General features: G+C 35.9%; 1 protein-coding gene and 1 pseudogene across 1 annotated transcript in view; both read left to right on the forward strand.

Annotated features, from left to right (window-relative positions):
- Window positions 1-14364, forward strand: part of LOC119087687 (cadherin-related family member 3-like) — an 88840-nt gene that overhangs the window by 20666 nt on the left and 53810 nt on the right. The window contains exons 7-10 of the mRNA XM_037204289.1: window positions 1158-1303; window positions 3720-3902; window positions 8444-8535; window positions 13574-13686. Of these exons, the coding sequence (XP_037060184.1) occupies window positions 1158-1303; window positions 3720-3902; window positions 8444-8535; window positions 13574-13686 (534 nt within the window). The remainder of the gene's footprint in view (window positions 1-1157; window positions 1304-3719; window positions 3903-8443; window positions 8536-13573; window positions 13687-14364) is intronic.
- On the forward strand, window positions 11178-11286 carry LOC114688371 (annotated as a pseudogene).

Consider the following 14364-nt stretch of genomic DNA (forward strand, 5'->3'; position numbering starts at 1 on the left):
ATCTGAGAAACTGAAGCAAATTTAGAGGCTCAGTAATCTCTTATTTTTAAAAATAATCATTCTTCAGGTCTACCTGTATTTAGTAAAAGCACCATCATTATTTTTCCCTATTTAATAAACATGAATTTATTATCCATTTAACAGAATTTATTACTAAGCACACATGAGCCATAACCAAATTATTATATAGTTTCTAAATATTTTTTTCATATCTGAAGAGACACAGAATACTAAGGAATAGGGAAACAGAAAAGGAAGGGACTTAAAGTGTTCCAGAATATAATTACTATAGGGACATTATGTTTATTATATTGGATGTGAAAGAGGAGCCAAGTGAGATGTAATCAGAATGTTGCTTGGAGGCACAGCATCATACACTCAACCCTCTTGTCCTTGGACCTCACATGACACACAAGTTATCAGCTAGATATGATTCCTTAAAGTATGCCAGATAAAGAGACTTACATTTCAGAAATGTTCTGGAGATGATCAGAGCCATTGTGTGAGATTAATGTTACAGAAATTGACTTAATGCCTTGCTCTAAGTTATAGCTTTAGCCAGCCCCTCATCCTAGAGATTATAAGATAAATGGATGCATTCAGTACCTTATGTTCATTTGTCAACTATTCCATGCATTGGCTATCTGGAACAATGGAGATGTATTATTCCATGCTGTTTTTCATTTTCCATCTCTCTTATTCCATGGTGTTCTTGACAATCTGGCTTAATAGCAGAAATTATATAAAAGGAAATCATATTAAAAAATCTGTGTAACTTTGCTCCACAAACAAATTTTCTCAAAATTTGAATACACTAGGAGCTCTTAAATTCTTGGGTTTTTGTTTGTTTGATTATTATTATTATTATTATTATTATTATTATTATTATTATTATTATTTTGGTTTTGCGAGACAGGGTTGTGCCTTTACTGGAACTAGCTTTATAGACCAGGCTGGCCTCGAACTCACAGAGATCCACCTGCCTCTGCCTCCCGAGTTCTGGTATTAAATGCTATGCCACCACTGCCTGGCTTGGAGCTCTTAAATTCTTGACAAAAGGTAATGGTTTCATAAATCCAGAAGTTTCTTTAGTTATAATTCAGTAATTACATTGTAAGAGTTGTTCCCAAAAATTTTCTTTACAATTTTATTCCTAGGCCATTTCCTATGGATTCAATTAATGTGACTGAAAAGAAACCCATTGGAGATTTTGTAGCAAGAGTCAAAGCAACAGACCGTGATCAAGACAGCAGCATCATATATTCCTTTAAAACCCACCAGGAAATGTTTGCTTTAGATCCTTGTAAGTTTTAGATAAATACTTTTAGACTACTTTAGCTAAACATACACTTACCTCTACACTTCCTTTAGAGCTTGGGCTGGTAAATTACTCTTCTAAAATTAAACACTGAGTAGGAAACAGCAGAAACATGTGACATTATACTTATGACTTTCCTACTTGTTAAAAGAGAGCTTCATGAAATAGAGAGTTAGCTAAAACTTTGCCTCTACTATGAGCATTATCTTTCAGAGATAATTAGCATTAATGTGTCTGTGGAACACATAGCTATCTCTTTGGTCATATTTGTAAAAATTGAGACTTTAACCAGGTAATTTAATGTTAAATATTTGATTGGGGATAGATTTTTGTCTACGTGGACAGCATAGTTGCTCTGAAATACTCTTCTTGTGGGGTTTTGTTAGACCTGGTATCATCAAATATAGTAACTTAACAACAAACCAGAAGCACCAAGAACATATTGCAGAAGCTGACTGTGTAGTTTCCTATAGGCTGCAGTCATTATCTAATTCTAGAATTTGAGTCAGGGAAGGAAGGTGGACATAAAGTGGGGAAATTTAAGATAGATTAGAACACAAGAGGATGAGGATTCCATTAGCATGACTTGGCCTGTGAGAGTTCTTCTTGCCTCTGACTGTGATGGTGTTAGTGTCCTACAGAAGGTGGGTCCTTCCATCTCAGATTTAGTACACACACCTATTCTAGAAGTCAGAGAAGCTGAAAGATCTCCCAGATATGTCCAATTGGAGGCTGAGTATAGCTATGAATATGACAACACAAAATTATAAACCTACTTAAAACATTATGGGACTCTCTCTCTCTCTCTCTCTCTCTCTCTCTCTCTCTCTCTCTCTCTCTCTCTGTGTGTGTGTTTCAATTTTAATATAACTCAACTGCATAATTTTTAACCTGAACTTTATAGAATACAGTGTGTTGCAACAATGTGCAAAAATTGGAAAGGCTGAGGGGAAGATAAGGTAGTTACAGATTCAGTAGTAGCCCGTTCATTTCAGCAGCAATGCAGTAGATCAGCCAAAATTTATATAAGAAGCTAAACTTCCACAAAATAAGGTAAAAGCCTACTGCTACCATTCCAGCCTCCAAACTGACCAAGTATCTCCCTGTGGGGCCACTAAAATGAGAAGCCCATGAGTATAGACCAATCAAGTTGGCACATTACAAAACCATAGTACTGATCAGCTATTATTTGAGAAGATTTATTTGAATCCATAGTTTTCAATTTGTTCACAAATCTTCAAATTCAGATATTGGTTGAAGAATGTAAAGGGATGTTAGTAGAATTCTAAATCTTGTGAAAGTGCTGAAGATGTTCAGAATAAGGTCAAAGTAAATCATTCTAGAGCAAAAAGAGGAAAGTCTTAGAGCGAAAGCAGGTGGTGGCACCAGGGATGAGCAGTTACCTTATTTCAGCAAACTTCCCTTAGTTTGATCTCCTTCCATCTTTATGTGTAACAAGATGGCTGAAGCTTAGTATTAGAAGCAATAAATGATAAGGATGAGTTTTCACACTCACTACTACAATATATTATTATAATCAATATCAAATGTGACCCCTAAAATTTAGCAATTTAGAGTAGGAATGCTACTTACTGTGTTTGGTAAACAAATATATGATAATTTAGATATTTAGAGGAAATATGATGACATAATTTTAACATATAATTACTTAAAATAAACATGTAGTAATAAAAAGGATGTTGTAGAATATTATTTTAACTATGTAAAGACATGTTACACTTGTTTATGCTGAGGAATATTAATTTCACAGTCTAAAGGTGTATTACTTTGTTTATGCTGCATTTGCTTAATTATGTAAAGATGTGCAGCATTTGCTTCACCTTGCCTGTCTAGGATACCTGATTGGTATAATAAAAAGTTGAACAGCCAATAGACAGGCAGAGAAAGGGATAGACAGGACTGGTAATCAGAAAGAATAACTAAGGGTAGAGATCTAGGTTCAAGAAGAATAAGAGAAGATGGAGAAGAGAACATTAGAAATAGAGAGGGACACACCCCAGCAGGAAACCAGGCAGCCATCAGATAGCCAGACACAAGAAAGAGTGTAAATAAGACATACAGAAGGAAAGAAAGGTAAAAAGTCCAGAGGCAAAAGGTAGATAAAGAGAAACAGGTTAATTTAAGTTAAAAGAGCTAAGCCGAGAATTCTTAACTACTAAGAAGTCTTTGTGTCATGATTTGGGAGCTTGTTGGTGACCCCAAAAGAAAAAGCCTGGTATGAAAAGCTTTAAATATAAGCAATGGATATATACTTGGTAAATATCACCTTTCTTAAAAATGAAAATTGTATCTTTATATAAGTTTAAAAATCACCAGTATAAACTATCAGGAATAAATATTTGAGTTTAATAGTTTTTATTTATTTTATTTCCTTCCTTAGTCACAGGTATAATCACTGTTCTTCAGTCTTTGAATCTTGACAACCCAAGTAACTCCAGAATCTACTCGTTAGAAATTGAGGCCAGGGATGATGGCAATAACACCAACTCGTATATGTTCACAGTTTTTGTGGAGAATGTTGATGATCCAATCTCCTGTGATCCAAATTTTTCAACGGGTGCAGGTATATGACGAGTCAATTTCATTTTTCAGATTCAGGAAACACTGTTCTATAAGAAGTATTACAGCAACACAGCTGAGTTTACTTGTTGAATTGACTTAGTGTGAAGGGTGCTAAGGATTGAACGTAGTCTGATGTATGTAGTGGCATGTTCCATCATTGAGCGAGAGTTGTAGTTCTCAGGTTTTTTGAGACAAAGGCTCACTTCATAACTCAGGCTGGACTTGAATTTGTGTCATTCTCCCTGTGTGTGTTACCAGGTCATTCTCCCTGTGTGTGTTACCAGGTCATTCTCCCTGTGTGTTACCAGGTCATTCTCCCTGTGTGTGTACCAGGTCATTCTCCCTGTGTGTGTTACCAGGTCATTCTCCCTGTGTGTTACCAGGTCATTCTCCTTGTGTGTGTTACCAGGCCATTCTCCCTGTGTGTGTTACCAGGCCATTCGCCCTGTGTGTTACCAGGCATTCTCTCTGTGTGTTACCAGGTCATTCTCCTTGTGTGTGTTACCAGGCCATTCTCCCTGTGTGTTACCAGGTCATTCTCCTTGTGTGTGCTACCAGGTCATTCTCCCTGTGTGTGTTACCAGGTCATTCTCCCTGTGTGTGTTACCAGGTCATTCTCTCTGTGTGTTACCAGGTCATTCTCCCTGTGTGTGTTACCAGGTCATTCTCCCTGTGTGTGTTACCAGGTCATTCTCCCTGTGTGTGTTACCAGGTCATTCTCCCTGTGTGTGTTACCAGGTCATTCTCCCTGTGTGTGTTACCAGGTCATTCTCCCTGTGTGTGTTACCAGGTCATTCTCCCTGTGTGTGTTACCAGGTCATTCTCCCTGTGTGTGTTACTCATTCTCCTGTGTGTTACCAGGTCATTCTCCCTGTGTGTGTTACCAGGTCATTCTCCCTGTGTGTTACCAGGTCATTCTCCCTGTGTGTGTTACCAGGTCATTCTCCCTGTGTGTGTTACCAGGTCATTCTCCCTGTGTGTGTTACCAGGTCATTCTCCCTGTGTGTTACCAGGTCATTCTCCCTGTGTGTGTTACCAGGTCATTCTCTCTGTGTGTTACCAGGTCATTCTCCCTGTGTGTGTTACCAGGTCATTCACTCTGTGTGTTACCAGGGCATTCACTCTGTGTGTGTTACCAGACCATTCTCCCTGTGTGTTATCAGGTCATTCTCCCTGTGTGTGTTACCAGGCCATTCTCCCTGTGTGTGTTACCAGGTCATTCTCCTTGTGTGTTACCAGACCATTCTCCCTGTGTGTTATCAGGTCATTCTCCCTGTGTGTGCTACCAGACCATTCTCCCTGTGTGTTATCAGGTCATTCTCTCTGTGTGCTACCAGGTCATTCTCCCTGTGTGTTACCAGGTCATTCTCCCTGTGTGTGTTACCAGGCCATTCTCCCTGTGTGCAAATGCATCACTCTCTCACTGTATGCTACTAAGCTTGAAAAACGTTATTAACAGGAATCATTGGAAAAAGAAGCTGTGAACTTAAAAATAAGCAAGGATAGGCACACAGCAGGGTTTGAAAAGAGGAAAGGGAATATGGTTTCAAAAGAAATAAAAAGCTGAAAAAATGTAGAGTTAGGCTAAAAAGTAAAAAAATAAAAATAAAACAGTATCTGTGTAGTTTGAATTCCAATTATGGTTATTAGTTTTTATGGTACACAAATGAGAATAGTAATGGAAATAGTATTCCAAATGAATCTGTAACATATGGGTTAGTATGTCCCTCACAGGTTGTCACACTCATAAATATCTAAACAATAAGATATGACTTATATGTCTGGGTTATAGGGCAAACCGTGAGTTTTGCAAGAATGAGGACATGTATTAAAGCCCCCAGAACCCATGAAAAACAATGAACAAACAAAAAACCAGCTGGTGCTTGTGTCTGTAATGTTAATGCTGGTGAGTCAGAGATAGGTGGATCTCTGGAGTAGCTTGGCCTGTCAGCCTAGGCAATAGGCACACTCAAACTTAGACAAAGAGTGCATGACACCTAAGAAATACTGAGGGCAGGAGAGATAGTCTTTTCCGAGGAGAAAGCACACAAATTGGTTAGCCCATACTATGTGGTCATCACCAAAAGCATATATGTACAGGCAACATTACATAGACTGTGAATTTGTATTTATGTATTTAGCAACACACACACACACACACACACACACACACACACACAATCAATAAAAAAGAGGCCATAAAATTGATAGAGAGCAAGGGGGTAGAGATATATGGAAGTAGTTGGAAGGAGGGAAAAAGAAGAAGGAAAATGATGTTATTAGAGTATAATCTCAATTTTTAAAAAATATAGTTAAAACACAAAGCAAATCTTAGATGGATCCTGGTGTAGACTGGATTTCTAGTTTAGTGTTCATGAAGATATTATCTTTTGGATGACTATGAAACGATTTGATGTTCTTGGTAATTTCATTTTAGTGTTTCCACATTATAGTAAATTCTTAAAAGATGCACATGAATCTCAAGGTCATTATGACCTGATTTCCACCATAGACTTGGCTGAACTGCTAAGGCACACTTAAGATCTGGAAGACTTTGTCCCATCAGATCACTGGTATCCTTGCAACTGAGGCAAAGCATGAAGAACTCACTTTGAATTAAATAAAGGGTAAAATCCTGTGAATTTACCCAAAAAGGCATTAATACAATTTTCCTGCTGTGGATTTGACATACTGTATAATCAATTCACTTACTGCTTCTAGTTTCGTAGAGGTGACAGTTCCCCAGAGTGAATCACTAAATCAGAACATCTGTTCACATACATCCAGTGTAGAGCAAAGGTTCAAAATGAACTGGTCCTAATTTATCCAAAAGATGTTCTGTTAATATTCCTAGAAATATCAAAAAACATGAGGATTCTGTGGGACTACTAAAATAGATTATAAACAATAGCCACAGAACCAGAGAGATTGCTCAGTGGTTAAGAGCACCTGCTGCTGTTGCATTTTGATTTCTAGAACCCATATAGTGGCTCAAAACCACCTTCGACTTCTGTTTCAGAGCATCTGGCCCTCTTTCTGGCATTCTCAGGTCCAGGCATACATGTGGCACATACACCTATATTCAGGTACTTGCATATAAACATGAAGTATATCTTTCAAAAATCCACCAGACTTGGTGTTAAACTGATGTGCACAGTAAGCAAATTCTCAAGTAGAGGATTCTACAAAATATTTGAATGTATTAAGGCCTTGCACATAAGTAGCCCTTAGCAACATAGACTAATTCATTTCATTATGACTGATCAATTGGATGTCAGCAATTATACCTTCTCACTTGTTTCTGCATTCTTTTCTCACTGTGTTTCCTTTTTGTTCCTTCTGTTCATGTTTATGCATATGGTGTGACTATGTGTATGCATGCATGCATGTATGTATCACGCTTTTAAATATGGGTCAGTTTTTCATCATATGAAGAAACTACCAATGGTTTACATACTCGTGTGTGCATCTTTCTTATTTTATTTAGGGATGAAACCCAATCATACTTGATTACATCAGAAACAAGATAAAGAGCAGTGAAGACAGCAGCATTTGTTGAGATGTGTGAGACATGTACATATTATACTTAATTATCAGAACCACACTAAGGTTGAAAATTTACTTTATCTCTGTTGTACACATAAAAAATGCAGCATAAATTAAAACACATTTTTCTTTATTTCACTGTTTGCAACTATTTTTATGCTTTACTGGGAAAAAAACTTCAATATTCTAGCATATGTGAGTGGAAGTGGAAGTATTCTTGTAAACATTAATGTTTCAGACACTTGAGCAGTTATATCTCATTCTTCACATCAACCAAATATTTAAATTTAAAAACAAAAACCTGAATTATATTGACTCTTTTAAATATCAAAATTTAAAAGCAATTATCTGGGCTGGGTGTTCTCATGTTAGATTCAAGGTACTCATGAAGTTGAGGCAGGAGGATTGCCTCAACTCATGCAGTGGAGACCAGACTAGAAAGCTTAGTGAGGCTTCATGTCCTTCTATGTAAAATATGGCGGGGAAGGTGGCTCCGTGCTTAAGTGCTGGGTCTTGCAAGCATGAAGACCTGAGCTTATTTCTCTAGCATATAAAAGTTGGGTGTAACAATGCCCATCAATGAACCCATTACTGGTAAGATAAAATTAAATCCCAGCAGCTCATAGGCCAGAGAGTACAACTGAAAGTGAGAGCTCCAGTTAAGTGAGGATACTTGTCTCAAAAAATAAGGAAAAACTATGACTGAATAACACACAAACCTCAATCTCCTGCTTTCACATGTGTCTGCGTGGGCAATTGTACCAGTAAACACACATACGCCCCCACCCCCAAGACATAAATAAAGTTGAAGAAAAAGATCAATATTGATGTTCATATGAATAAACATTTGTAGTGTTTTCTAGAGAAAGTATCCTTAAGGAATTACTCAATATAGACTTTTTACACAGCCTGATGACTTACATCAGTCACATGAAGCAAGGCAGGACAGACACATGTGCCATTTAATTATTGTTGATTACTTGTGTGATTGTATAGGTGTTTCAGTGTCTGTTGACGAAAATATCCCCCCCTCTGCTTTTATATATGCAATTCTTTCAAGAGATCCAGATCTGGGACAAGAAGTTGAAGTAAGTTTTTAATTGCCATTTATGTTTTTCCCAAAAATAAAAACAGAATGCATTGCTTAACTTTCAGTGAGCAAAAATTGTTTCGTTAGGCTTGAATTAAACTAGGCTTTGTATCTTATGATGTTTACTGAAGTGAGAGAGTGACTTTAAGCTTTTGAATACAGTAGCAAAATGAAAATGATAAGACAGAAAATGGAAGACATAGAACTAAAAGGATCTGAAAAGACTGTAAGTGAAGAGTATACTATTATTACCATTGATGATGCTGATTCACTCTAGAATGTTCTCTTCTGGTTTACTTCCTTTTATTTATATTTTCTTTATTAGACTCAGAATTCCATAAATGATATTTTAGATCTTCATACTATTTTGGTTTCAGCAATAATTTGCAAATGAGAATTAATGAATAATAGATGATGGAAAAGTTACAACTTAGTTGGGGAAGAAATTTATCATTGCATTTTCTCAAAAATTTTATAGTGTAATATAACCCATAGCATAATTATGTTTCTAAAAAGCAAGTTTAGTTTCTTGATAGTGTAATAAATCATATTAATAGATTGGAATATTCTTTTCTAATTTTAATGGTTTAGTCAATGTCTTGATAGGATGGGTAAGAGTTTTCTATGTGCTTATGCTGCTAACAACTAATAAACTTGGGCATGTGACTAAAGCTAAAGCTTGAGAGGGTAGCTCTTGGGAGACTTTATGGAGTTTTTTAAATTCTGATTTGATTATGAAGCATCGGTTAGTATACTCAGAGTTACTCATTTTTTCTATATCAAGATTTAGACTAAGAAAACCACACAGGAAAATATAATTCCTTCTTGTTGGACTCACAAGTCCCATTTGTGAGATTATATTGTGTTGGTGGAGGGAAGAATGTAAGAACATAGTCTTGTGTGCTTGAAGCTGTGGGATATCCATTTATGTATGTATTAATATATCTGTGTATATATAAACATGTATTATTTTCTGTAAATGAAGTTATTGTAATATTTGTGTTATGAGTCATTAAAATAAGAAAAAACAAAGATTTTGAACATAATTATTTTTAGCAAACCCAAAATCATCATAATAATAGAAGAAATAAATAATTTTTACCCATAAAAATGTTTAGTGGGTTCTAATCTATAGCAAGCCAACTTTGTTTGTTCAGAAACAGCCAAGGACAGTACCTCCATGTGTCCACCAACAAAGTAACTCAAAGGGTCCATCAATATGGCTGTCTTGTCTCTTTTGACACATTAATCATTGCACCACCCAGGTTTTGTTGTTTTTTTGAACCAAAATCAGGATGTAAATTTTTTGTCTTTGTATAGTTTAGTCTCTTAATAAAATTTTTTGCATCCTGTAGTATTTTTCCAAAGTCTGGACCCCATTACCCTGTTGCAAGTATTATAATAACAGTGGAGAATACTATGTCCTTACTCATGAAAACAATTTATTTGTTTAAAGTATTATTTCTTTTTTTTTCATGCCTAAAGTCAATACTGGGATGAGACCGAATGCTGTTTTGTGTACCTCTTTAGATACACTTCTTCAGTGTACAAAAGGGAATGAAGTTTTATATTGAAAAAAGCTGTGAATGTAACACTAGAAAGTAAACTAATTGTGAAACCAGTGACAGCTACTTACCAAAAATGCCCTAGTTCTGAAGTACAAATCAAAATATGGAAAAAGTGCAGCTGAAAATGTGAAGGAATGTTTGCATTGTTTTTGAAGTCTGGATACAAAAGCAAGTTCAGATTTTATTTATAGGCACCGTCTTCACAAATGAAGCTGAGTGTAGTTTTTGCCAAATAATAGCATCAAAAAATGTCAGTTCAAAATTCATGCTCTTACAATAATATGTCAGCCATGTCTGTGGTTTTTGTTCCTAGTTTTTGATATTAAATTCTTCAACCAACACCACTGCTTACTTTGCTTTGGATTCACATAGTGGTGTCATTTCCAAAACCTTGGAACCTCTTTTGGATTATGAAACAGATCCTAAGGTGAGAACAACCAGTATTTTAAAATAACAAATGCCTTTATTTACCCTTTAATCAAAATGTTTGAAATTTACTTAAAATGAAATAAAGCATAAAAAGCCATCTAAGTCATCTAGCTCAATAGAAATACGTTTAAAAACATATTGAGAAAGAAGCACGTTTGATGCATTTTATGGGGTCTTGGGCTGAGGCATGGTCATCTAGTGGTACCATCTAGTGCACTCCGTAGGATGGACAAAGACAGAAGACCAATGGACAGGAAGTGAAAGTGACAGAAGAATGGGAAAGCTGTGGACACCAGGGAAGTGAAGGGGACAGGTGCAGCTAGAGGGACGAGAGTTGCTTGTCTGCCCTAGTGATGTTTGTCTTTCCTTCTCCTTTCTCTCTATGGCTGCTGTTTTTCTCTACCATCCTTAAGGCCCTCTAGTGAAATTGCAGTTATGAAGTAGCAATGAGAACAATTATATGTTTGGGGTTGAACACAACACGAGGAACTGTATTAAAGGGCTGTAGCATTAGGAATGCTGAGGACCACTGGTCTATGAGGAGGGCCCTGTGAGATTTTCCCTTTCATGTTAGCATGTGTACCGGTGGTGTCATTATTCAGGTCTTGTTTAGGCAGCCAGATTGCTGAGGCATTATGGGTGAATTTCTTAGCCTTTTGGTTAAGATCAAGTATAATATCTGTTCTGATCAGTTTGCCAAGATTTTTTAACTGGAATTTGATTTGACATAGATATTTTCCCCTCCATCTGTTCAGATAATTGTATGGCTTTCTTCTTCCTTAATTTATTAATTTATTAATAGTCTGTGTTACTTAATTTTCCTGTTATTATGCCATCTTTGTTTTCCAAGTGATAACCAACCCTATATGAGACAATTTGCAATATAGCTTGCCAAATTAAATTTACTAATGTTTTAATTTATATCCATATTTTAAGCCTAATTATTTTTATTATGGTTGGCGAGCCAAAGTTCATGGTGATTTCTATATTCATTTGTCTATTTCTTAAAATAATCTTTAGGAGTTAATCTTTAGGAGGGATAGTCATTTACAACATCTACTTGGGCAATGTTGATGAGTCATGCCTTGAAAGGAACCTTTGGCAGCTTCTTAGACCGAATGTTTGATGTAACCATGACTTCTTCCCTGCCTTTAACCCCTGCCCTCCTGCCCCTCTCCATTATTTTACTCTGTATCCATATGTAATCTAACAATCAAACCACCACTTGATAAAATTTCATCTTTCTTTGTTTTATATGACCATCTTTCCCATTAGGATATGATGTCTATCATAGTAAATGCATTCTTACTACGTGAAATATAAAGAAACAATAGGTTTCTTTATCACAAAAACACTTTATTATATTTTTAATTTATTTTTATTTTTGAGACTTTTGTATGTGAATATGTATTTACATCATTTCTCTATCCCTACACCTCTCTCCTCTAGCTTCTCCCATGTCCTATTCACCTGCTCACTCTCAAATTCATGAATCCTTCTGTAATCACACACAGAGACTCATGCCCACGTGTGCATGCACACACATGCTCTCTCTCTCTCTCTCTCTCTCTCTCTCTCTCTCTCTCTCTCTCTCACACACACACACACACACACACACACATGCACACACACACACACACACACACAGAGAGTGAGAGAGAGAGAGAGAGAGGCATGCATGCATACACACTCACACATGCACACAAAAGCATGTACATCATTACTGTAGCTCACAGGCTTCACAACTGGGGAGGATGGTGATTACTTTTCCCCTCAGAGCATCTTGTAACACTATGAAAACAGCCAGTAAGGGTAACAGTTCTACATCAGTGCCTGCTTGATGTACACAGGTTTTATAACTCAAGTATGTGATGTCTTAAGCAATAGGGTTCTGTATCAAATTCTGTCAGGTAAACAATTGAAATGACAATATTCCATAATGTTTGAAAACCTATGGAACCCTACTTGACTCAGAAAGAGGTAACCCATTCCTGATACTGAGGTGTTTTTTGTTTTTTGCTTTTTTATTTTTAGCATATGCTGTCTAATTAAGGTACTTAAACTATTTTTATATATGGATTTATTTTACAAAACTTCTTTTTTGCTGTTCTTTTGATATACAGTCTCTCTATGTATTCCTGGATCTCCTAGCACCCACTATGTAGACCAGGCTGGCCTGGAACTCAAAGGTATCTGCCTGCCTCTGCCTCTCTAGTGATCGAATTAAAGACTTGTACCAACACACTCAGTAGAAGAGTCCATAGGGGCTTCCCTAAGAGTGTTTCAGAAGGCCCCTAGTTCTGGTTATCTTTCCTTACATTCTCTCCTATATTCTGTGCTCCATCCCTCAGTCCATTTAGTCTTTGACAGAAGGGGAGATAAAAGACAATGCTACAAATGAGAAAAGGGAAATAGTCAGATGAGCATTTAATGGGATGAGCTCCAATTTCTGCTTGCTCATGTGAAATATTCCTAGAGTAGAAGTTTCAATAAGGGATGTTCTCATTGGATTTAGTGTATTTTAATAATACTTTTGCAGATATATTTAATCTGCTTGATTACAGAATTAACTTTAATAAATAAAAACTAAAAACAGACTTTATCAGACTTATTATTATCTTGTAAGACTTTATTTCCCAATTGTTTGGTTGGCTAGAAATCACATTTTAAAGAAATCTTACATATTTGAAATTGATAAAAAATTATTTTTCTCTAAACAATGAGATTTAATTTACCATTTTATTTTAGTACTTCAATAAATTTAACTTGGATATGTTTTCTACAATGTAATAAAGTGATGTTTAAAATTGCAACCTAAAATCTATGATAATTGGAAGGTAGCATTTATTGAAGAAATACATATATAAAAATAGGAGATAATCCTTTCAACAAATGTTAAGATAATTAGGAATGGTAAAAGTATTGTTTCTAGTCTTTTTTTCATTTAACTTTTAAAACATTATTTTTAACGTAAGAGGAAATTGTATGTGCTCTGCATTCAAAGTGAAAAAACTAAAACATTCTGTCTTTTGCTCTTAGTTTTTTCATTTAGTAATCGCTGTGAGAAATAGGGACAGCCTGTCTCTGGAGTCATGTGTGGGCACCATCACTATAAACATCCGAAATGTTAATGATGAAATTCCTGTTCTGATGTAAGCATTGCTTAATCTAAATATTTAAGTGCTTGATTTAACCATTGGAACGTTTTTATTGCAAGATAAATATCACTGTTTTATTATTTTTTACATTGCAAAATTTCTTACAATATCTAGAAAGCAAACTTCTATGAGCTTGATAGCATTGAGCTTTGCTTTTCTCACGTGCACTAAACAAAATCACTCCACTTATATTTTTCTATTGAAACTACAGAAAATGATCATTTCTTTTTTTTTTTTTTTTTTTTTTTTTTTGGTTTTTCGAGACAGGGTTTCTCTGTGTAGCATTGCGCCTTTCCTGGAACTCGCTTTGGAGACCAGGCTGGCCTCGAACTCACAGAGATGCGCCTGGCTCTGCCTCCCGAGTGCTGGGATTAAAGGCGTGTGCCACCACCACCCGGCCAAATGACATTTCTTAATGAAACAGAATTCAAAATTCCACGTTTTTGCTATTTATGATTAATAAGAAAAGTAGTATAGAAATGAACATTGATATATTCGTACTGTGAGATCAGTGTAGCTACTTAGGAGAGTTGGGGCAGTAAATAGTTCTGACATAGATATCTGTCCAAATATATATATAAAGAAAAATTATTTCTAAAGTGTTTATAGTATTTTCTTATCTGTTATAGTTTATAATTTCTCAATCAGGTGAAAGCCTAAAGGAAGAGAATG

This window comes from Peromyscus leucopus, chromosome 3, assembly GCF_004664715.2.
Source record: "Peromyscus leucopus breed LL Stock chromosome 3, UCI_PerLeu_2.1, whole genome shotgun sequence".
Classification (NCBI taxonomy): Eukaryota; Metazoa; Chordata; class Mammalia; order Rodentia; family Cricetidae; genus Peromyscus; species Peromyscus leucopus.